This window comes from Globicephala melas, chromosome 16 (genome assembly GCF_963455315.2).
Source record: "Globicephala melas chromosome 16, mGloMel1.2, whole genome shotgun sequence".
Classification (NCBI taxonomy): domain Eukaryota; kingdom Metazoa; phylum Chordata; class Mammalia; order Artiodactyla; family Delphinidae; genus Globicephala; species Globicephala melas.
This window is the reverse complement of record NC_083329.1, coordinates 17,392,596-17,418,620: the sequence shown is the minus strand read 5'-3', so window position 1 is coordinate 17,418,620 and position 26,025 is coordinate 17,392,596. Positions and strand designations below refer to the sequence as shown.

Sequence of the window (26,025 nt, the reverse complement as noted above, 5' to 3'; positions counted from 1 at the left end):
CAGCTGACACTTAAGGAGTAGGGAGTCGTGCTCCACCTCCTTGAAGGCTGAGTATTTAGGTAAATTATTTGGAATTCTTCTATACAGGAAAGATTTGTCTATTCTCCTCCACTTATTAATTCAGTCATTTATATCCATGGACTCGTTTATTAAATACTTCATGTTATATTCTAATACCACTTTATTTTGTTGCTCACATTATGCCAGCTTTGACCATTGGAAGCCCTTCCAGCTGGCTTTTGTGTCCTTTTGCTATACTCCCATCATTGTGGGGCTTTTTTCCCCCTTTTTAACACTTTCATACTTTCTGATATTATGAGGTACTGTAGGATCATCTTGTATTTTTCCTACACCAGTCCTAGAATCACCAGTCATTTCTCCATGGAATCCCCAACTCTAGTCCTTTATCACAAGGATCATTCTAGAATGGCTTTGTTTTAACATTATTTTATTCATAAAGGGAAACTTGCCATTCTAAGTGGGAAGATTTGCCCCAGTCCTCACTGATACAATTTTTCTTTTTCTGTTTCTCTGTGAATAACAAATGTGTTGCTGAATGCTAAGACTGATTCATTCAGTAAACACTTAGTGAGCACCTACTGTGTACAGCTCTCTATGCTAAATACAAAATTATGACAAATGTGTCAAGAGTGGTCCCTGCCTTCAAGGAGCTGGAAATGAGGCTGAAGGGAAAACTACAGGAACCAATTTCTAATGATCATCAGGGATGCTAGGGCAGAGGACACAGGTCTAGGAATTCAGAGGAGATAAGATCATGTTCCAGGAGGTCACCTGGAAGGATGGCGGGATTTAGCCGACAAAAACAGGGAAAGAGTGTAAGAGTTGCAAGCAATGGGTTTCTGTTGTTTCGGAAGGCCCCGAATCCCCCATTCTATCTTATGAGAGCAGCGCCTCAATTTTCCGTTGAGGAACTCCCTAAACCCAGTCTTGGTGGAACTGACAGGCTGCCATGCCCTGTCCAGGTCAAGAGGTGAACACTTTACCCAAGCGAGGACATTCAGTGAATTTTTGCCAGGAATTGGAATTTTAACTCTCCTTCTGCAGAGACTGTCGGTGACTTCCTGCTCCCTTGGTTTCCTGAGCCACCCTGGGTACTGTCTTCCCTGAGCTTGGGAACTCATCTTTTCCATTGATTCTGTGATCCACCCTGAATTACTCTAATAAATTCCCTTTTTGGCTTAGGTTAGCCAGAATCAGATCTGTTCTATTCAACCAAAGAACCTAAATGGTAGCTTGAACAACGGCTTAGAGTTGTGGGGAGGGGGGTAGATGTGCTTGGGTAGTAAAGGATAGTCTGTCTGGTTAGTATGCAGAGCACATACGAGAGAGCTAGTAGTTGGAAATAAAGTTGGAAAGGTCTCTTGGGTCTGGAATGTGGAGGGCCTTGACTGTTAGGCTCAAGTGATCCAATCAGAGCCACATTTTAGAAAGATTAAGTGGGGGAAGGGGTCAGGCAGGGAAAAAGGGAAACCAGGGTGGTTGGTAGCATAGCTTCTTTTATAAAGTCTTGCACTGACTACACTATTTATTCAGTTTACCATCAGTTTTCGAGAACTGATTATGTGCCAGGCTCAGTGCTAAATTTTAGGACTAAGACATGGTTCCTGTCTTCCCAGGGCCTCCAAGGTAGAAGATAAATCAGACCTGTAAGTGAGAGATAAATCATGAGGATTAGGTAAGGGTTCTAGGGATTTTCTGCAAGAGTGAGTAGTTAATTCTTCTGTTGGGTTAGAAAAAGCTTCAAAGAGGTAGTGATTTCTGAAGAGAGTTTTGAATAGCAGTTTGCCAGGTAGTCACAGTGGAGATGGGCAGAAGCATAGAGATTAAAGATCTGGAGTCCTGGAAATATATCAGGGTTAGAGGTAAAGGTTTGGTCCAGGATAGGCTTGTCTTGTTTCATATTCTGCACTATTTCAAAAATACAGTGTGGTTCTACTATAATTTGTGGAGATGTTAGATGGATTGACATGTACCAGAAGCATATAAATTTGGGGTCGTATACTAAATTTTTAATCTGGCCGTATGTAGGCTTAACTTTCTCAAAGAGGGAAAATCAAGCTGAATTTTAATTCTTAATGGGCACTTTTCTTAGGGAGAAATTCTTAGAGTACACACAAAACACTTTCTGTGATAGCTACCCCCTAGTTTGGAGGGGGGTGCTGATCAAAGGGAAGGAGTTGAGGTTATCAGAACCTAGTTATTATTCTAGTAAAATAATAACTTCTATTAAAGATTCCCCACTTGGTATTAACTATCCTTCTGAAAAGTTAGTCAGCTGCTAGGTATTGTACCCATTCAAGCTTCCTGACTTTTCTAGTCTGTTGTATTAGTCATTGGGTTTCAAGTCACAGAAAGCCAACTTAAATAAAGAAAAAGAAATGTGTTGTTTCAAAAAACCAAACCATGATAAAGTCAAGTAAAACCTGTTCCAGAGTTATCTGGAACAAGAAGCTAACTAACAAAATCTATTTCATCTTTATCTGTCTTTCTATGTATCTATCTATCTATCAGCTTTGCTTCTTTGTAAATGTAGGCTTTCATTCTCAACCACTGGAAATTGGCTTGCTCCTTGTAGCTAGAGCAGTGGATGCCAACAGCTTCTAGACTCACACTGTCATAACTCTACCAAGAGAGAGGAAAAGACTTTCCTGTTACTACAGGACTTTGATTAGTCTGATTGGATCCTATACGCATCCCACCCTCACCCCCCAGACCAATGTAGCCAGAGGGATTGAGCTACTAGTATTAGTCCAGCTGGAAAGAGAAGGCCATCCTTTGGCAAGTCACTTTGACCAGAGAGGCAGGGTCATAGAAGGACATAGTATCTCCCATTGACCTACTTGGTGAAGAGGAGAGCCTTGAAAGAGTGAGGCTTATTGCCTGAGAAGAGAAGGGTGTTAGGTAGACAAAAATATAAATGGTCAATAAATTAGGTTAGCACAAAACTCAGGTGCCATTTCTAAATAAATGGGCTGATTGATTTGGAATGGGAGTAGGGAAAATTTTTCTGAAAGTATCTGCTAGAACATGTCTCTCCCAGAATGAGGAATTATAGTTGAGTTATAACTTGATTGTGGTTGAGTTTGAAAAAAATCACATACAGACACTTAGCACTTCACAAATTAAAAGTAAATTCTCTTGCATCAGCTTATTTGAGCTAAAAAGAATCCAGTAGATGCTTTAAATTTCCATTTTAGACAGTTTAGACTGAGTCTCAGTAGAAACTCTTTCTTACCCAGGATCCCATAACCATGAGGTAATGGCTTTGGGGTTAGAATCAGTACTTCTGACTTCAAATATTTCTTCCATTACACTCAACTCTTAATGAAAGCATAATTTTTTTTAAAGGATTGTAAGAACTTGTCCAGTTTGAAGAATTGTTGTTATATGTGACTTTTAAATTGTATTCATAAATCCACTATTCCCAATTTATTAAAGTCATGACTTTGCGGACTCCTCATGCCACCACTAAATCTGCTGTTGTTGGCACAGTCTCTTCTAAAGGCCAAAATAATTTTTGGTTTCTCTTAAAAATGTTATGGCGTCTCTTAATTCAGTGCTCCATAGGATTATGTATTTCCAGATAGCCTAGAATCAGTGGCTTGTAGTAGTTCCTAACCCACTAAAGAATGATATGGCCGTTTGACTGATAATGGTAATTCTCTACTCTGACCAGAAAGGAAAAAAGGTACATAAAAATAGAAGTTTTTAAATACTAAATTTATCTGTATCCTTAGCAATTCCTTGATGTTATTATTTGTTTCAGATGAGAAGAAGCAGGTGGTTGCAAATGTGGAGAAACAGCTCGAAGAAGCAAAAGAACTGGTATGTGTAGACTTGGTAACATATTTAAAACACACCCAGAGCCGTTTAATCTGATGCCTTCCTCTAAGTCTCTTTTATTCATTGTAGAAATGTGAAACATTACTGATTAGCAGTTCATGATTCAGAATTCATCAGTTTTTAGATGGAAGAGAATTTAATCACTTCTTGGGATTTTATTCTTCTTAGTAAAGGTGATTCATTAAATGTCCACCTCGAATTTTTATTCCTTCATAATACTTTTCGTAATGGTTATAACTAGCTAACACTTGTTAAAGGCATCCTGGGTACTAGACACTGGGTTAAGCGTATTACTTGCTTTTTAATTTTAATTTTCACCAAAAGCCTGTGAGATAGGTACTATTTGTACCTATTTGTAAAAATTGTTAAGGATCGAGATTTTCCCCTGCTTGCTCACCAATAAGTGAGCCTGCCACAATCTCATGGATGCTGACAGAAGACATGAGATTCCTAGGTCAGAGACCAAAGGCTTTTATTAGTCACAGCAAAAGCAGCCACCGAAGTTGCAGCAGGCTTGCGTCAGTTCCCTGAGGCCCAGTTCCCACAGGGCTGATGCATGTTTGCCTAGAAGAGTGCCTGCACATACAGCAGATTATCTTATAGGAGAGGAGCATGGAGCCTGGGGAACATACTGCTTTACAACAGCCTGTAAGTAAGCCTGCTCTTTGCCCCGAGGGACACATTGTTTCTTACCCCAACATTGTTCCCTGCCTGGGAATCAGTGGTCAGGACCTTGCATTCTTGGCATGCCCAGCAAGGCATGTAGAAGCGTGAGAGACCCGCAGAGGAGTGTCATTACCCCCATTTTGTAGATGGGGAAACTGAGGCTTAGGAAGATCGAGTAACTTATCTGAAGTCCCACACCCAGTAAGTGGTGAAGTAAGGATTTGTACTTAGACATGCTAAACCCAGAGCTCTAGCTAGCTTCTCAAATCAAGGAGCAAAAAGTATTAAAATATATTGTGCCCTAATTTTTGGTTTCAAAGCCAGGTGTTGCAAGTATGATTCAATTTGTTGCTGCATTGTGGCCCTAAATGAGCATGCTGCTTTTCTACACACTGAAGGGTACTACTTGGCGTTCTAACTGATAAACTTACAACAGTTTCCCAAAACGTGTTTCTGTTAACTGGTGTTGCCTGTTCAAACAAGTTCGGGAAACTGTAGCTTAAACAGAATTCTCCAATTCTGGGTCTTTTTTTGGTTATTATTTTTCTATAGAACCTTCTTAGACCCTAAAGTAGGCTACGAGGCACGACAGGTCTCTAGGAAGGGACCCTAAGGGGCAGCACTTCCCAGGCTTATTTGCCTGGGTAACATTTGTTAACGGGACCATACACCCGGGGCTGCTGCTTTGCAGGGTCTGAGGAATAGGCGGCAGTAGCCTCCCATCACACCGCAGACCTTTCCTTCGTGTCTGTGAATGCAAAGGAGGCGAGTTGCAGAGCTGATGCTCCATCTTGCCTGTCTCTGCTTCTTTTCTAGCTGTCGGAACGCCTACGCTCTCCTCACCCTGTAAGATCTACTTCTCATCTCACTATCTCTGCAGGGGCAGCTTTGTTCTAACTCCTCAGCTTCTCATGTTTGCCTCTCTTTTGGAAGTTTTCTTTTTTTTTTTTTTTTTATCCCCAATACTTTTCTGTTTCCTTTCTCTCCTTTTTATAGTCAGCTGTTTCTCTCATGCTTCCTGGCCTTCACGTGAAAAGACTGGCCTTTTATATACCATAGCTGCCAACCAGGACGCTTCTTCCTTCAGGTTGGCAGGCTTTACCATAAGTGATACAACAGATCAATTCTTTGGATGTTGAGTTAACTTCTTATCTTGTTGAGTTCTCAGTAGCGGGTGTTTTTGTTTTTGTTTGTTTTGTTTGCCATGAAAACCTGTGTTTTGGTTCATTGGTTTGCCTTCTTTTGGAGACGTTGATTTACTTGATGATGTTAGAAAGCTGGTTTCCTGATAAGCAAGATGTCACTGTACCAAGAAAAACTGAGTTATACCCCCATGGAGCTTACATGGTCATCTCCGTTTGTTACTAACGTAGAGTTTTGTCTTAGATATGTTTCTGTTTGTTTAAAATGATCAGGCAGCTGATTTACTTAATTCTGAGGACATCCTTATTAAGGATACTGATCATTATATACTGTCCTTTTGATGAGGATGCTGGGAGAAGAACTTCATTATGATTTTACTTATTAGGAGGAGTTGTATTTCTGCTGAACAGTTTGCATTAATCTCTTGGACACTGCATGTCTCATAATTACCACTTGACATTGGTCACATGAATGTTGTGACAACGTGAAACTAGTGCATATTAGCCTTATTTCTGGTTTCATTTAAAGTGCTTGTTGTGTGTTTCCTTTTTTTCTTTCTTACCTACTTTTGGTTAGTTTTAAGTGTCCTTGTAAAACGCCTGAAACAAAAATGCAGTTAACGCTCGGATTTTCTCTTACATGTACTTTGCAGTCATTTGTCTGGATGATCCTGCTCAACCTTATTAGAACTAAGTACATAATGACGATCTCAGAGAAGTGCTCTAAGTAATTGCCTTGCTGAGTAACTAACTTATTGGTGCTTCACATTTACTTTGAGACATGTCAATAATTTAAATGGTTACTGCATAAATCAAGGGTAATTAAAACAATCTTTTTTTTTTAATAAAAATTAAGGCCTGTGAATTGAAACATGGTGTTTTGGTTTATCTGAGTTCTACTGTTGTTACTCAGACTGACACTGGACAAGTAAGAGTTTTATTAGTGCCAAGTGTATAGTGTTCATGGAAATAATTTATTAGGATTATTTGCTTTAAAAGGCAAAATATCTGACAACATTTTCGGTTGTGAGTTTATTAGACATGGCCTGAGCCAATTTGTAGTTGTTGGTTTTTATTTTTTAATGCCAAGTATAAACTACAGCTGATACCTTGTATCATGCTTGCTGTATTTCTTCTTCATCATCAGTAATCATCACTCCTATTATTCTCATTAATCTAGTGTTTACCAAGTAAGACACTGTCTTAAGCACATTATAGGAATTACCCTGTTTAATCTTCATAACTGCCCTACAAAAGACGTACTGTTTTTAGAAATGGAAAGAGTAAGACCCAGAGAAGTTAAGAAGCCTGTCCAAGGTTGCATGACTAGTAAGCAGTGTAGCCTATGATGTGAACTGTGAACGCAGGCGTCTGACTTGAAAGCCTGTGTTCTTAACCATCATACTATTTCTGTATTGCCTCCCGTTAAATGCTCATGTGTTGTATGCAAAGTGTTACATCACGACAGGTTGTTATAAAGTGCCCTGCTCTGATTTCAGTGAGCTGTGTAATTTTACGTTACTGTATCCATTTAACTCCATATCAACATGATTAAAAAGTATAAGGCTGGAGTTCAAGATCCCATATTGGTTGCCATGGGATTTTCCTAATCAGAAAAGACTTTCCAGGAGAATTTTCACCAAATGACTAAGACTGGACTGACATTTCATAGAATAATTGTAGAAATAATGGTTTGGTTTATCTTGGCATAGTTCTGGTGGTTTGGGGTCAGAAGACCAGACCCGGTTGGGTGGAATGATAGGATACTCCACGGATAGTCAGATCATTATCATTGAGGATGTTTGGCTTAATGCACACAGTTTTAAAAAATGCTTGACAGAGTAAACACTTTGGCACTCTATATGTCCCTTGGCAAGCACTCAGTACCTATTTGTTGACCTTAACAAACATGGAGCACAAAAATAGTCCCAGTGTTCAATTGACCACAGGCAGTTAGCTCCCTGGGTCTGGTTCCTCAAGTTGTAAACTGAGGAATTGGAATTAAATCCTTTCAGCTCGAAATGTCTAGTCACATGAAGAGTAAGCATATGGTTTAAGTCATGTTTTTCTCTCACCCTTCCAGTTGGAACAGATGGATTTGGAAGTCCGAGAGATACCTCCCCAAAGTCGAGGGATGTACAGCAACAGGATGAGAAGCTACAAGCAAGAAATGGGAAAACTTGAGACAGATTTTGTGAGTCAGATTGCACCCTTTGTTGTACTTACTGGTCTTCACACTGGTTTTCATGTCGTTTTTATTGTTGCCCCCACACGCCTCAGTCAGCATGAAGTGCACCGTCTTTGGGAGCTTGTGCCAAAGACTTGGGGATCTAAAAATGCTTGTAGAGCTGGCTAATGATGGACTTGAAGGTATGTTGGATTCCTGACTCACAAAATAGATCCAAATCATGTGTTTTTTTGAGTTTAGATAGTATTTATTGGTATTTAGCATTTATTAGGATTTTGAAATCCAATTTTGGGCCTTTTCAGAGTTTGCAGTCTTTAAACTGCAGTGTTCATGGATGGACTTCAGGGGCTCGTGAATGTCCTGAAATTATATCAGTATTTTTAGATGTGTGTTTCTATGTTTTTTCTGGGATAGGCTTCATAGCCTTTATTATTAGAGTCTTAAAAAGATACATTTAGGGCTTCCCTGGTGGCACAGTGGTTGAGAGTCCACCTGCCGATGCAGGGGTCATGGGTTCGTGCCCCGGTCCGGGAAGATCCCACGTGCCGCGGAGCAGCTGGGCCTGTGAGCCATGGCCGCTGAGCCTGCGCGTCCAGAGCCTGTGCTCTGCAACGCGAGAGGCCACAACAGTGAGAGGCCCACGTACTGCCAAAAAAAAAAAAGAATTACATTCCTGAAGAATAGAGTCCTTTAGGTATCATGTATTTGGATAAGCATTTCTCAGATATATTTTCTATTATAAAGAAAAATGGAAACAGCAGCTAGGAGCTAAACATTAGTCTCCAGGTTTTCATTAAAAAATTCATGTGTTCATCTATTTGCTGCCGCAGCTGTCTTCTGCTGTGTCAGGAAACGTCCTTCACCACCACCACCACCACCTTCTGTTGTACGGGACTCACAGTTTATAAAGTGCTTTAACACGCATTATTCATTTCACTGTAGGAAGGGTAGACAGAGCAGATGCGGATTACTATCCCCATTTTACATGTCATAGAACCAAGAGGTCCAGCTTGATTATGGATTTCATTCAACAAGTCCTTCTTGAGCCCTGTAACGTATCAGGCAGTGTCCTAGGTGCTGGAAAAGAGCCGTGACTAAGAGAGAGAAAGTTCTTGCTCTCGTGGAATTTATATTCTAATGGGGAAGACAAGAAACAAGTGAATACATCTGTCGTAATTTCAGGGAGTGATAAATGCTATAAAGAAGATGAGTAAATGGACAGACAGTGACCAGCAGGGCGGTGTGGCTGTTTGCTAGGGTGTTCTCTGTGCCCATTTTGCTAGGGTGTTTGTTCTCTGTGCCCAAGTGGGAGAGAGGGGTGCCTGTGGTTACAGAAGGGGGGGCAGAGGAAAGACCTCTAAGGGCATTGCAGGCATGGTGAAGACCTTGGCCTCTACTCTCGCTTGATGAGAAGCAATTGTAGGGTGTTGAGCGGTGAGTGGTCCTTTGCTTCTTGTTTCACAGCTTTGTCCACTTTACCTTACCTTATCACGTGAGGCATTCGAATAGAATGTAGGAAATATTTATGTAATTCTCTTTTGATTCTTATTGTCTTTTTATATATAATTCTGTTGTCTTTTAATGGAATGAAGAATATCTTCTTAAAGACATTTGATAATTTCTTATAATCATATACCATACCTCAAAGTATTGAATCCCAGGAAAAAATAGTAGAGATTGGTCCTTCAATCTTCAGTTGGTCCTTCAATTGCAATGTTTATTGCAAATGAAGAAGTTCTCTTATTCCCTTTGTAATATTAAGACTTTGCGGGAACATCTATGCCAATGGGGAAACGTAGAGGACAACTCAGTACTTTTTTCTTCAACCCCATTGTCTGCTTGCTTTCTTTTCTTGGCCCCTCTTCCTCCTCCTGTGCCTGTCCCTCAGATGCCTGGTTTCTTCGGACTTCTTCTCCACTTACCCCACTGTCCTACTCCTCGTGTTATCATCCGCTCCTGCGGCTTCAATACCACAGCTATAATTCTCTTGCATTTCTCACTCAGAACTCCCTACAGCTCTAAATTCATATTTCTTACTACTTACTGGGCACTGCTACCCCAGAGTCCTTTAAACACCAACACTTAAACTTGACAAGTACTAGTCACTTCAGAGTGATGTTTTAATTTTTCCCTCTTCATCCTCTTGTGCATCCAGTTGGTCACTGAGAGGTAACAATCCTGTCACTTAAATGGCTCCTGCTTTCATCTGCACTACTCGAAGCCTTCATGTTTCTCAGTCTGGATGATTGTAGTAGCGTTGCCTCCTTCCATTCTTCTCCCAACCTAAACCACCCTCCACTCCACTCTGGAAATACCTTTCTAGCACACTGATCTGAATATGTCACACTGTTCCACAAAATCCTAGAGTTCTATTGCCTGCTGAATTGTTAAAAGCCTAGAATTTGTTGGTTTCCTTTGGAGTAGTGCCTCTCAATCTTTTTTTCATTGGCACTCCACTAAGGAACTTTTTTAGACTTTTTTTTCCCTAATTGCTCCTCTCTTCCCCGGGAAATTTTAGTACCATGAATATACTGTGTGTCTGTACATCTGTTCATGTTCTGTGGCCCTTTGGAGGGCCATGCATCTTTGTAATATTTAAAATTCTTCATCCTCCCAAGAACCAGTTCTTGTCTCTGGGCAAGTCACCTCTGTTGATAGTGCCTGTTTTAGAGAATGTTGGCCTTTATTTGGACAAGCAGATAATTTACTAACAGATCCTTTCAAGGCTTATTGTTAACTTTGTTGGGACATGTCTAGAGTAGCCTGACTTTTGAGGTTTGTCTTTCTTGGATTCCATTTGAATGACTGGAATAGTGAATATTGAATAGTGAACAGTGAATATTCCACCCTCTGTTTGGTCAGAATTGTATCTCCCTGCTTTGGGTGACCTCCAGAATCTCCATTCCACCCATGGCTCCCCAATAAATGTCCTCTGTTACACCTCTTACCTCTACATACGCAAATTCATTTTCAGCCAAAGACTTAACAGGACCCCTTTATAGATTTCTGGAGCTCCTTCTCTCCATTACTCTGCTAAGTTTCATCCATCTCGGCAGTCCCCACCTCCAGTATCTACCTCCTAAGCTTAGAGACATGTTAGGCTCCATTTGGGCTCCACCCCCTGTGCTGGAATCTGATCAGTGCCTGCGGCTGAGAGCCATGGTGATTGTAGGGTTCATTTCAAGTGTTCTCTCCTCACAGGATTTCAGTCCTACACTGCCTATTGTCCAGTTTTTTAAAATGATTGCTTCACACATTTTGTCCATTGTTATAGTTGTTTAGAGAGGGAGGGTTGGTCTTGTATCAGTTACTTTGTCATTACTGGCATGAAAGTTCAGAAGAGTTTAATGTTTATTAATCCTTAGTGAATAATTGTGTACATCTGAGAATGAAAAAAGAATAATAGTCTGCTCTTTACAATGACCTATCATAGAATTTAATCTGTAGCTGAATAAATACATACTTATAAGATTTTAAAATATGGGTTATAATTTGCAGTCATAGTTGTGGGAAGGTAAGGGAAATCAGCAGACACCGCTATGTTCCCTTTTACACTCTTGCTACCCCTGATGATTCTGTTCACTTGCCTAATTCCATTTTTCTTGATTTTTGGCCTCTTATAGCCTCATATTGTTCATTTTGGATTCTTACAGTCTCAGAGTAATAGGAATATTAGGTCCAGAGAAGTTCAAATCCAGTCACATTTTTGAGATGAGGAAATGGAGGAACAGGGGGACCAAATGTCTTACCTTAAAGTCACACTGCTGTTTAGAGCAAGGACCAGAATCAAATAACTTAAACACACATTCTGATGTTCTCTCCATGATCCTTTGCAACTCCCTACCCTCAACTTCACATTTTCATAAAAATCAATTTAATAGCTCCTTTGTATGTTTGAAAACAATGTAAAAATTAGAATTCATGTATTTAAGCCATTCTTGTAATTTCTCCCTTCAGTATTGGTATGAGGTTAGCTAGGACATGGTCATGTCCAGGAAAATGAACCAGCTAAAAGGAGGAAAAATGTAGTTGAGGATTTTTTCAAGTTTAAGATTATTGTTTGCTTCTTAAGAAAATAAAATCAAGCAAACAAAAACCCCTAAACTTGTACAAACAACAACAAAAAACAAACGTTGTATAAAGTATTTGACCAAGTCTCAGTAAGTAGAAAAAGAAAGGGACAAATAAGTGATGTACCAGGATAAGATTCCCTAAGTCATGAGGACGTGGTGTGTCGAATGATGAATGTCTTTTGCATCTGATGTTGTAATACTATGATGCTTGCGCCATCTTGTGGCTGACTTGTATAGTTGCATTTTTTTTTTTTTTTTTTGTAACAAAGCTGAACTTCCTTTAAGATGTATACATAGACTACAGGACTTAGGGTGGAGGATTAGCAGTAGAGCTTTTTAGCCCCAGTCTCAAGTTTACTTCTATCCCAGGTCAGTGGTGCCCGAATGCTCTCCTTTTCCTGTTTGGCAGGCTGTGTGATGTGATTGTTAGACCAGCTCCTAGTGCAGAGCTATCTACATCAGAGAATGGCACTTCTGTTGACAGTCTCAGCAGTGAGGCTGAATGGTCCTGGAAACCCAACTTCCTGCGGACTATCGGAGTTGGTCCCTTAGGTCAGGGTTCAAAGGATGTTGTGGAACAGCTTGAAGCTTTCGCTGCTGCTACCTACACTCGCTCTTTTAACAGGTGAATGGACAACTTGAGTATCCGAGTTTATGACTGAAGCCAGTAGCTGTATTCTATTTTTTTAAGTCTAAGATAGAGTAAAGAAGCATAAATGAGAGCGATGAACCCTTTTAAATTATGACTTTTGTTGGAAGGTCAAAAACTTGATGCTTCTGTGTATCTTTCCTGTTCTTGTGACTTCTTGAGATATTTTACTTCTGTTCTGTGGAAGCTGTAGAAAACCATGAAAACATGTTTTAGAAATTTGGATCATGTCAGTGGTAATATGTTGTAATTATGACATCAGCTGTCCCTCTTGCAGGAGCATAAGTACATTCTAGAAAGAAATAAGAAAGCCAGACTGGACAGAATCATTCCAGCAAAATCTTCCTCCACTCTGCACTTAATTAATATGATTTCCATTAAAAAATTACATTTGTCGTTGGAGTCTCTGTAAAAATAATACCTGCTTACTATAGAATATTCTGGAAATAAATAAGAGTAGAAAGAAGAAAGAAAATCACCTTAGCCCTATTACCTCAAAGGATTCATATTTTACATTTTTATTTATTTCCTTCTAATCTTCCCTTCCCCTCTCTTTTGTATAATTTGTTGTTTTATTTTGCATAGTAATGGTGCTACTCGATCCATATTTACAAGGTTCTAACATTGGTACTTTCCATTTCTATAAATTCTTAATCATTTTAATGGGTGCATAATATTTCAATCAGTGATATTAGTTCATCTTTTGTTAAATACTAATGTATTTCCATTTATCCCCTCCATAATTTATTGTGCTGCAATGAACATATTAGAACAGGATTATTTCATCAGGGTCATTTCTCAGAAGACAGATTATCACATCAAAGGTTATCAACAATATTATAGCTCTAATTAAAATATTCCTTGGAGATATGTTTTTACTGTGATTTATCAGATCATCTTTGTTGTTCTTTCTATGATCTTCTCTGTATCAAAATGTTAAATAAGAGCTAAAAATCATAGGCAGACCAGAGGTAAGTACTTTATGTACATCACTCTTTTAACCCATAATTATATGAAAAAGATACTGTTATGATCTGTCATTATGGGGGATTTCACAATTCTAGAATTAAATACAACTGAGATTTCTTTGTCTAAGATACTTTTCCAGGGAAGATATATTCATGTTGGTAAGGCTAGTAGATATACATGGCTCTCATATCTGGTCTAAAATTGATCTCATTTTACATTCTCAAAATTTCGTAATCAGAAACTGAAGAATATGTTAGTTATCTGGATGTGACTATGTTCCCTTTAAGGGAGAAAGTGATACTGTACATGTACATACATGATTTTACTTGTTTGCAGTTATTTTCTGAGGATGTTGTTTCCTAAGGCCTCGATAGGTGAAATTGTTAGAAATCATCATGCAGTTGGCCTTCTTTGTTTGTAGGATTCTCATTCCAGGCTTTGACCTTGGTAAATCTTCTACTCACAGAGCCCAGTAATTTCAAAGGCTGACACAGGAAATGGATTCAAAGTCTGTTATCAGCTGTAGTGATGCCTTCTGGGGCTGATCTGTGCTTTCGTGTCACCCTGGTCTCCTAATTCAGGATGCTGTTAAAGGTTCATGTTCTTGACCCTTCTCCCCACCATGTATTCTTGAATGGAACAGTAGTATGTATTAAATATTTTATCATTGGTCTTATGTACTGAATTTGATGTTGGCCTTAATAGATCTTCTTCCCTTTGGAAACTCTGACACTTTCTTCCAAAGTGACTGCTTTTATGATGACTGCTTTGGGCTTCAGACCATTGTCTTTACCTCCTGTAGAGCTTTGTGACCTGCAAAAATAACTTTCATGTCCACTGTAGTTACTGGCAAAGTTGAAGTGTATACTGGTATGGATATATCTCTGTGTGTGCACTCACACATTCTTGTGTGTGTACATTTTTTTTAATTGGTGTCAGTTTCCTGATAAGATACTACAATTTTATTGGAAGATTTTTTCTGTCTATTGATACTAATTTTTTTAATCATTGGAATTAAAGTTTTAGTGTCATTTTATGGTAGAAGGAGCAAATTTTTGTTATGACTTTATGTTATTTCTATGGCTTGAGTTTTCTAAGCAGATGAAGTGTATGTTTTCTGGAAGCGGTGCTAAATTGCTTTAAAACAAACAAACAAAAAAATTATAAAGCTTATTGGTTTTAATGTAGTTGTGCTGCTTATAATCCTTCTTAAATGACTTAACAAATTATTATCAACTTTTCTGTTTGTTTGTTTTGCCTAGCCACTTTGATCTTACCTAGGAAATAAAGAGGAAAGATAAAAACAGGTAAGATTTTTGAAAGATTTAACTATAAACTGGTGATAAATTTGGCTTCATTGTTAGTCACTAGATGGCACTGTTTATTTGCAGAGCGCCATTTTTTAAAAAAGAACTGGTAGTAACTGAAATTACTGCTTCATGAATAAAATATTTCTGATGGGATTTGCATTTCTATATTGGCTGAAGACACTGTTGAATGTTTTATTTACCAGCCCAATGCAACTGTCAGCCTATTAAAGAGATCCAGTGGTCCCTGTTTAGATAAATAAACGAAATAAATCCAATTCGTCAAATTGTGTTCTTGGCTGTTTATTTTCCATTCTTTTGATGTACAGTTTATTTTAAGTTAAAGCCACATTGGTTTAAAAATTAACGGGAAAATGTTATTTGGTGTTTGGAACATGAAGAAACTAATTGCCATAGTCAAAAAGCCAACTCTGTTTTAATGTAAAATTGTTTGCTCATGAATAGGAAACTTTTTACTGGCTGCTTGTAAACTGTCCCATGCTCAAAAATAGTCTGATATTCTGCAAATACATGGTCAGAGACTGTTATCAAGATTTGCGGCACCCCTGTTGAATTTCCCTGGGAAAAGTACTATGTAGTTTAAAAGATAAGCCTTTTACTTGTTTTATTTTGCCTTCGGGCCATGCTCTTTTTTCACGTAGGGTATACTAGTCCTTGGAAAGAAAAGTAGCTAATTGATTTTTAAATAAAATGTCTTTTATCAAAGCACTTGCCATGCACTTCCTGGTAAATGCCAAACTTTAAAGTGGGTGACAGTGATGCTGTGATGTTGCTAGGGCAGCTGAAGGCCTCAAGACCGTAGCACAGATGCCTGCACGTTCACTGCCCTCTTAAAGCTTATGTTCTAGGAATCTTGAAACTCAAAATTGAACTATTTTAATACCACTGACTTAGCTAGGGATTTCATACTTAGGCCCTAGGGTTAAAACATATTAGAATAAAGCATGTCAGTTTTGTGCTTTGCTTTGCTGAAGTAAGTGAGCAACTGGGAATGACACATCATGGTTCTGACTTTGCCTTCTCATTTCTTTCTTTCATGAATCTTCCATTGCTCTTTATGCCATTCTTATTGTCTTTCATCCAGTTCCACATTTGTGAGGTTCAGAACAAAACTTAAAATGGATTAGGCACTTTTGACTTAGCTCATAGCTTTTAGGAGCATTGAGCTGCTTGTGATGAAGACGGAGCCCGATCAGGTCTCTAGGGTGAAGGTTTTTCAGCTGTGTAGTAGTGGTTGAAGAGTTTTGCTGTGTCAACTAGTTTAAGCTTTCCTGTACAAGAAGTTAAAATGGGGCTAGAATAGATTTTGCCAGAGACTTTTCTCTTGATTTCAGGTCCTTGGAAACCTACCAGGACATGGACCATGCACACAGATAGCCTCTTTCTGGCTTGTTTTGTTTAACTTTCTGTCCTTTAGTTCTCCCAAATGGAAAATTCATATTTAAGAATAAAACCAAGAACATATGTGGAGTCAAATTCGTCTTCTGGCTTTTCTTTTAAGAAGTTCATCAGATCATGGATTAAAAGCCTTTGCTGGAAATGCCTCTGAAATAAGCGCTTAAGTGTGGCCACATTGGGACACATCGAGAAATGGGACTTCATCCTCATCACACTTTATTAGTTCTTGAGGCGCCTCGTGCCTTTGCAAATTCACAAAAGCTTCTGTGGGTCAAGCGCCATCACAGAAGATTCTGAGGAGACTTACCAATTTTCTCCATTTGGTTCTGTTAAGTATTGTTTAAAACAAGTTATCACTGTCTTGGACTTGGAAATCTACTGTGAAAATGGTGATTTCTGTTATTGGTTATAAAGAATTTGACTTGTAATTGCATTCTTAAAATGGAGAAAGACTGTTAGATTTTATGGTTTGGAAAGTCACACTGCATGGTATTGGTCTTGGTGTGAAATGTTTAATTACAGAAATGAAATGAGTTTCTTAAAGAGTGTATTCTGTACTTTAAAACAAGGGTGCCCTTTGTTAATCTTGTCTGAGTTTTTTTTTACCTGACATACTTTGACTTTCCTACTGAAACATTGCCACTTTGCATATTAAATGACTGACATTTTTTGTTTCATTGCTTTCTTATTTTGATTTTTTATATAAACCTAGTCTACAAATAAATTTCAACTGAAGTAAGACTAGGGTTGTCTTATTTATGGTGATATGTAATTTTTTTTTTTTTTTTTTTTTTTGCTGTACGCGGGCCTCCCACTGTTGTGGCCTCTCCCGTTGCGGAGCACAGGCTCTGGACGCACAGGCCCAGCGGCCATGGCTCACGGGCCTAGCCACTCCGCGGCATGTGGGATCTTCCCGGACCCGGGCACGAACCCGTGTCCCCTGCATCGGCAGGTGGACTCTCAACCACTGCGCCACCAGGGAAACCTGCAATATGTAATTTTTATGGTGAAGCTTAGAAAGGAGAAAACAATCTCCATTGTTAGAACCTTGCAGATTTCTTTTTAGCTTCAATGAAGTTTAAATTTTTCTACTTTTTTTTAAGGAACGTGGTTCCGCGCTACCCATTTCAAATGCTGTTTGATCCAGGGTCCTTATTTGATGGCTTTATTTACCCTTAAAAAAATATCATACAGGGCTTCCCTGGTGGCGCAGTGGTTGAGAGTCTGCCTGCCAATGCAGGGGACACGGGTTCGTGCCCCGGTCCGGGAAGATCCCACATGCCGCGGAGCGGCTGGGCCCGTGAGCCATGGCCGCTGGGCCTGCACGTCCGGAGCCTGGGCTCCGAAACGGGAGAGGCCACAACAGTGAGAGACCCGCGTACCGCAAAAAAAAAAAAAAAAAAAAAAATCATACATGTATTATTAGACATTGGTTAGAAATGGTCTATATCATATTTTTCTAAAATTGTATGAAGCTAAATTTGGTCATGGACCACTTTGTCAAGAGGGGAAGTGTGAAATAGTGAGAAAAGCCCAAGGAGTGTAGACCCGAGACCTCAGACGCGGCATATTCCTTCTGGGCTTCAGTTTCTGGATCTGCACATTTGGATCGTCTTATCAATTCTGCCTACCTAATGGGGAAATATGAGGGCCAAGTAAGATAATAAATGTATAAATACTTTGAGAACTGCCCTGATTTATAGTCAGCGGCTTTGCTGTGCACAAGTAGTAATCCTAGAATTAAAGAGTTTAGAGGTTAAAGTATCTCCAAGTCAGAATAGCCCCTCAGTATCCTAAATCTGCCTTCTCAGTGCTTCAAGGCGAACTGCAGGCGCTTGCACAAAGGATTGAAGCATGAAATCTTCCATCTTATTCTCAGATATGACCTTCTGCGTTGGATTGCTTTTATATTCTAGCACATTTTATTTTGTAAAAGATGTCTTAGAAATTAATCTATGCAAGCAAGTTTCTCCTTGACCTTGTGGTAGTAGTCAGAATTAAACATAGAAGAATTATGATACTCTACATTGTTTTATATCATTTTATTATATGTATCATATTACTAATTAGAGTTATTTGTACTGAGTTTTTCATTTAGAGTTCAAAATACATGTTGAATTATTTACTTTGAATTTGCTTCCCATCCCTTCCCTAATTTCTAATAACTGACATTTCCCAGAAACTATTAGAAGTCACTGTCTTTGCATTGTTATGGCACTGGCCTAACATACCAGTATTGAGAAGGAGAAGGGGGAAGATTCTGTAGTATCTGTTAAATATTGTCATTAATATCAACAAAGAACTTACTTTAGCATACCTAAAGACAACAGCCAAATAGCTTTATAATTAAAAAGTTTCAAATATTGTCATACACTGAGAATTTGGTTTATAATATGCCCCAAATATACAAGGCAGTGTAATACACAGCTAGAAATTATATGGTGGAAGCTGAAATGATTTAAATCAAATTCTCACTAATAAAAACAAATACTATTAAAATTAATTTCAAACTAAAGAACAAACAAGGAAGCTGTGGAAGAGAACTTTCAAGCTGCTCTTCTTTCTATTCACTTCATTCTTTTTAATTTTAGTGGTTTTCAATAGTTTGTTGTTGTTTTGGTATAGATTACTAAAAACAACTTACATATATTTAGTACTTACCATGCATCAGGCATTGTGCAAGAGAGCAAAAGATGAATAAGACATATTCTTCAAGGGGCTCATAGTCAATAATTGTCTTACTCAGGTAAGTGAAATGATGGAGATTCTGACGGGAGAGTATGTGAAGGGGCACACTTTCAGGGAGGGACATCCAACCCAGGTGTTTGTGTAGGAATGAAGTGGGGTTGTGAGGGAAAGCACCCAGTAGGAAGGAAGACCCACACTGAGACTTGAAGGGTGAGGGAATTTGAGAGAAGCAGGGTCTCCTCACGTTGAAAGCATAACATAAACAAAGTGGGGAGCGGAGGAGGGTAGCATCGTGGAAGGGAGGAAGGGGAGGCCTAGAGTGTTTGATATCCTCCAGGTTTAACATGTGGGACTAGAGTCTTAGTTCTCCAACTTTGCTACACGTTAGAATCACCTGGGGGTCTTTAAGGACTCCTCCGCCTAGCGTCCACTCCCAGACGTTGTGATTTAATTGGTCTGGGCTGCGAATTGGGCATCAGCCCTTGATGAGCCTGAGAGCTCGGCGAAGCCTTGCCGGTAAAGTTGAGGAGCTTGGCCTTTATCTCCTTTGTGATTAGAAGTGATTGAAAGATTACACATGCTGGGTAATGTGCTTGCTTTATATTTAATGAAGCATTTAAAACAATGAAGCTCTTTCTTTCATTTAAGTTGCAGTGCCATTTAACTTGCTTTCATTCTTTTTCTCCCAAATCTTCAATGCTATTCTTTTAAAAACTTTTTTTTTTAACTTGGCAAAAGCCAGTATTTTACAGTGACAGTTACCCACATGTCTTTTGCATTAAATGACTTTAAAAATTAATTTCTTTTTGGTTTAAAGTTAGGTACCATGATAGCCATTATTTGGGGGAAACAGGTGCCCTAGCATGAATAATTTTTCTCCCTAGGTGGCAAAACAAATATTTTAAATTCTCACTTGAGCCTAGAAAAAAAAAAACCCTCAGCCTTTAATTTCATACTACTAAATAGATTGTGCCTTTGACTTCTGACCTGAGGTCAATGCCAATAGAACATCTTTATGTGAATTTTTTGTTTATAAATATGTACTTTGCTTTGGAAACAGGTATATTAATTCCCTTGTAAGAACAGAAATATGATTATAGAAATTATATATATATATGTTGTTTCCAGAGTTAGTAGGAAAAAACTATGTATATATATTTTTTTCCTTCCCCCTGTGATGTCCTGCAAGACTGATAGTAACTTAATTTTGTAAAAGAATTGTCAAGAAATTGCTAGTAATCTCTAATCAGAGAAAAAGAAGTGTGGATGTGGCAGATAAATAGGATTCTGTTATGGCCAACATCTTCATTGATCTTAGCAGAATTGCTCTTTGCCTCCCCTGTGTCTGTATTTTCTCTTGGCAGTAAGCCGAGTGAATTTGGAATAGAAAGAAAGAGAGAAAATCTACTTGGTGCAAAATGATGATAGCTGTGCATTGGTGTGTGGAAAATAACTTACAACTTGATAGTAGGATTACTAGAGGATTTCTCTTGTTTAGGGAGAAAATTGAAGTTCTTTTTGTGGCCAGGTTGGAGAACTTCTAATTTAATATAACCCATAGTTTATGATATCAATTTAAATCTTATGATCATCATATCAAATGGTATTTTAATTATGAAATAACTTTTAAACTATTTCTGAACTGCAGTCAAAAAGGACTCAGATTAGAAAAAAAAATACTATCCTGAGCCTTAATTGCTTTTTTTTTTTTTTTTTGGCCACACTGTGTGGCATGTGGGACCTTAGTTCCCTGAGTAGGGGTTGACCCTGTGCCCCCTGCAGTGGAAGCACAGTCTTAACCACTGGACTGCCAGGGAAGTCCCTTTAATTAGTACTTTAAAATCTATTCTGTTTCTTAAAATAAAATAGTTACTTTCTCAGGTTTTCTTTAAACATAGTGAATGGATTGAAGAGTCTTGGTTTATGGTTATATTGTTTTGCTATAGACTCTGCAGTCAGAGAAATTATCATCATGAAAGTATATAATTTCAAGATGTTATCATTATAAGATTCACAAACTTATATCTTTATAGCTGACTGTTACCCACTCAGGTAGATTCTAAGGCAATAATGCTTCTGTGTGTTTGGAAATATAGATTTGGGGTGAGATTTTTGTCAGTGCATTTTATAGCTGAGAGGGCTTTCTATTTTCCTAGTGTGTTCAGGGACTGTCAAAGTAGCAAAATTATGTTTTCTAATTCAAACGGAATGTGGCCATAGATGGCACTGTGGCTCGCACTGATAGTTAACATATACCATATTGTGGCATTTTCTGACACCAAAATCATCTACAACAGTCCCTTTGTAATAAAAGTTTACATTTCACTCCGAAGAGGAATGATTTTAAACCCGGCAGAACTAGAAATACTAACTGTATTTTTAACGTTAGTAAATAGATCATGAGCAGCTGTATTTCTTGAGCCCTCAGAAATGTTTTTCAATATGGGGTCTCTTAATACTATCTCCGCAAAATGTTTTTACATAGGTATAGCGCCTAGAGAATGCCAGTTAAAGTACGCCCGTGACTCTCATTCTCATCTCCCAGAAAGCATTATTGAAACGTTGCCATTAAATCAAGGCATTTTGTCTTTTGAATTCTGTCATGGCTGGGGCTAAACAACTGTCACTGGCAAGTGACAAGAGGCATAGACAGCAGGGAAAAGGAAAAGAGAGAAAGTAGGAGCAGGGGAAAATAAAAGTATAAGAGAGAGGGAGGGAAAATACCAGGTATGTACCAGAAGGGTGAGGTGCTGGCAGGCAGCAACTGCCTCGGGTGCCAGTTCGTTGAGACTCACGCAGTGATCTGCTCCCTCCTGCTATATCCTGATACTTTTAATGTCTTTTTGGAATCTAGGTAGTACCAAGAAATATCTCAAAGTACAAACTGATGTCATTAGGTTCACATTTGCCTAAAGAATTTTTCAGTCCTCCAATTAAAAAAAAAATCCATAAATATTTACAAATTTATGGGTTTTTTGTTTTGGTTTGGGTTTTTTTGCTAATTATTCCTCCCTCAGGTAGATTCTAGGGAAATAAACGTTCCATATGTCTGGAAATATAGATTTGCATGCAAATCTATCACATGCAAATAGAAGACTTCACACATGAAGGAATATTAAGTCAATTGTATTTTTGTACTCCATGTCATAAACTTGGGGATCTGCTGCATTTCTACCTTGATGTTGATATTTTAGTAAAGTCAGGATGCTTGCTTTTGGGGGCAGAAAAGATATGATCTTTCTTTTCACTGAATGCTAGTGGTAATGGGTAGTTTTCCTCTTTGGTCTAGAGCAGAGTTTCTCAACCTTGGTACTGTTGAAATTTTGATGATTCTTTGTTGGGGGTGGGAGGAAGGTGTCCTGTGCCTTGCAGGGTGTTTAGCAACATCTCTGGCCTTTACCTACTAAATGCCAGTGGCCCACTTCCACTCCACCCGAGTCGTGACAATCAAAAAATGTCTCCAGATATTCCAGATGTCCCCACTGAGGCAAAAGTATCCCTGATTGAGAACCCCTCAATCTAGAATGATCGCTGATAGGGCTTTTAAAGGGAGAGGGAGAGAGAACTAACTGTTGAGGGCCTCTAATAGGTCAGCTACCATGTTGTATATCATTTATTCTTCATAGCCAGTTTATAATTCAGTCATACAAGGTTATGAAAAGCTGACACTTTCCCAAGGTCTCATAATTTGGATCCAGGACTTGAAATCAAACCTATCTGACTCTAAAGCTACTAAATCATACTGCTTTATAGCATTTCTCTTTAAAGAGTCACTGAAGTCTCTGTTAGTTCCAGTGTATCCAGTCTAAAGAAAACTTGGTTCAATAACTAACCTACATTTATTTCAAATAGGCTGTAAACCAAGAGAAGCAGGTGATGTAGTAGAAAGTACGCTGGATTAAGCATCAAAGTTCTGGCTTTGGGTGTCAGCTCTGATACTAACTAGCTGAGTGCCACTGGGCGAGTCACGGTGCCCTGGCTTCTTCAGCTCTGAAACGTGGGTCGACCTCCACATTGTCTGTGTGAGCTATGTTATTTAACAATTTTGAAAGTGGGAATGCTTGGCATTTTAAGACCAACAAAAGTTTTCACGTTGCTTTAAAACTATTCTATATGCAGTTTAGGACAACAGGTGTGCTTTGGAACTTCGGGCTTGCTTTACCTGTTAGTCTCATATTGATATGTCTTCCATTTCTACAATACCTAGCCCATTATTCATCTCCTTTGTGAAGTCTTTTCTAATTATCTTTCTGTCATGATAGATTTTCTTTACTTCCCATTTGCCTTGGCATTTACGTTATTAACCTGTACCAGTGTGCACACTGTTTCCATGTCAGAACTGAAATGACTTACTGATTTTCACTTACTTATGTTTTATTACTCCAGCCAAATTATAAGATCTTCAAGAGAAAAAACTGGGTGTTCCACTTTTAAGTTTTCTGAAGTAGTTTATGAATGCTGTACATAGTAGGTATTCAATAAGTGCCCATTGAATTAAATTTAAGAATTTGTAATTTTAAAGCAAATTTTTGTCAGATGAAACATCCATGATACATGGTGGGCACACAAAACATATAAGTATTCCAACAAAACATCAGGTGTGAATTGTTCTTTAAGCACAATTTCTGTTTAACTTTAGTGGAGCAGCATAATAATGCCATGTGTTGCAATATATTTTTTCTCTGTTCTGACTCCTTTTAAATTTCTCAGACCTGGGAATTAAGATGCTTTAAGAATGAAGTTTCTGAAATGCTCCATTGGGTACATCTTTTCAGGAATAGCCATCTGTAGGAAAATATGACATATTCATTGGCAGAGAAGAGCTGATAAATACAATTTGATGTAGTGTTTCAGCAAGCATTTCAATAACTTTTTGACATTTTCCTGTAGTCCTTATTTGCCTTATCAATAGTTATAGTGACATATGATTGTCAACTTTTTATATTAAGACCAAACTAATAAATTAAACATGTTATGTTTATATCTGATGAAAGCTGATGTTTTCGAAGGGTGTTAAAATACACTGACAGGTCCTGTTCATAAGCTCCTTTGGTATAAATATGCAGATGGCATCTTTAGATATTGTTTGTACACATGCCGATAGACAGAAAGTGTTGACAACGTAACAAATGCAAATGTCAACCTCACAGTTTAACCTTTCTGTGTAGAAAAAGATGTTAGTTTTAAGTTATGTGTATCTTTTAACTTTATTTCAAAGTTTTTATTATTTTTTAGCCTGTTATCACTACTGTTTCATGTACGGCTGAAAGCAGCCATTGCAAGAAGATTTACGCTTGAGAGCTTTTCTCTGTCATGCTCCTACTTCAACAATTGCAACTGTACAGATGTATTTATTTTTCTAATTCTTCAGGTTATTTTCCGTGTTGTTTCCTATCTCCTGAATCTTCTTGTAGCATCCTCCTACTTACTGTTACAAAATATTTGGGGTTAATAAGAAAGCCTAAGGAAAACATTATGAACCCCCCCTCCCTGCCCCACACGTACTTCATGTTAAAGCATTTCTTACAACACTTTGCCACACTTATGTCTGTGCTAAGATCTAACAGAGTGTCGTGCAGCACTTTTTTAAAATTTTGGCTTATACAGGCTCATATAAGCCAGTGGGTAGGCTGGAAAGAGAACTGGGTATTCTAGTTAGGAGAATATTCTGAGAAAGAATATTCTTCTGCTTAAATGCTTTCGAAAGCTAGTCGCGGACACCTTTAAATCCAAGATAGTAGGATTTTAGAGTCATTGCATGCAGAAACCATTAGAAATAATATCACAGGTCCACATGTACCCCCCAAAATAAATAACCCTTAAGGTTCCCTGAAATAAACATCAGGTTAAAGATACTATCATTTCCGAACCTACACACAAGCCTTTTTTCTCCTTGACTCCGTGGCTGATCCCTAGGCCCCATCGTTTCTGAATTTCCACATCCATGTACTTCTGTTTACTGCATATCCTTGATTTTACCACACTTATATCTCCTCTTACTTCAGTGCATGTGTGTGGATCTGTTAAAACAGTAATATATCAGAGATAATATCACTTTTTTAGGGGGTAAAGTAGCCTTAGAATAAGGGGAATTGTGTAGGCATATATATCTTATAAATGCTCTGCACCTGGGTTGAGAAACACTATGATAGAGTTAAGAAACTTTTTAAGAGGGGGTGTTTCTACAGTATTGCTTCTTTAAGGACTATAGTAATGTATCGTTTTTCGAGCTAGTGATTCTTTATTTTTTTAAATATGTATCTTAAAACTATAGTAATTTATTTATTTATTTTTTGGCCATGCCGCAGCTTGTGGGCATCTTCATTCCTCGACCAGGGATTGAACCCAGGCTTTGTTTCCACTTAGTCTTGTTCCTCCAACTATATTATATACTATTTCAGAATAGGAATTGTGATTTCTCGTGCTATGTGAGAGCCTATAAATTCTAAATAAATATTTGTGAATTAACAGATGAATAAGCATATCATGTCTATTCATGATATTTTAAGAGAAAATAAAAATAGTTGTCCAGTTAGCTAATCTCTGTGGTAAGTGAAGAGAGTCAAGTTGGACTGTGTTATGAAATATACATTACAAGGCAGAGCTTTCCTAAATTGGGGTAAAATGCCTGTCTTCTTCTTGATTAAAATATAGGACTTGGCTATCCCTATCAACCAGAACCAGACCCAGAGACATTAGTTAATAGGAGTGTAATCATGTCCACTCGTTCCTAAAAAAGATTAAGATTGTTTTTTCTTTAAAATAGTACATTTTTTATATTTAATTTATCATACCCCAAGCAAACCATCTTCTATATTTAAAATATAAAGCAAAGTAATCACAACACAAACTTTAGTTTTATAACCTAAGCAGCTCTATTTGTTTAAAATACTTCATGGGGTTTTGTTTTTCCCATCTTTCTTAAGTTGTTAGAAATTTTCTGAGTTCTTCCTTTGTTTCTGAGAATATATAACGTTCTCACTGCTGAGTGCAAAAGGACCTTCCTGTTCACAAATTGGCACCCGTGATCTTAAATTCACAGCGTGCATTATCCAACGCC

The 26,025-nt window shown here is 38.3% G+C and overlaps 1 protein-coding gene across 5 annotated transcripts in view; it reads left to right on the top strand.

Moving 5' to 3' along the window:
• VTI1A (vesicle transport through interaction with t-SNAREs 1A) overlaps positions 1-26,025 on the top strand; it is a 374,916-nt gene that overhangs the window by 5,296 nt on the left and 343,595 nt on the right. For all 5 annotated transcript variants that reach the window (XM_030842459.3, XM_030842458.3, XM_030842451.3 and 2 more), the window contains exons 2-3: positions 3,788-3,846; positions 7,756-7,866. In XM_030842459.3, the coding sequence (XP_030698319.1) occupies positions 3,788-3,846; positions 7,756-7,866 (170 nt within the window). The remainder of the gene's footprint in view (positions 1-3,787; positions 3,847-7,755; positions 7,867-26,025) is intronic.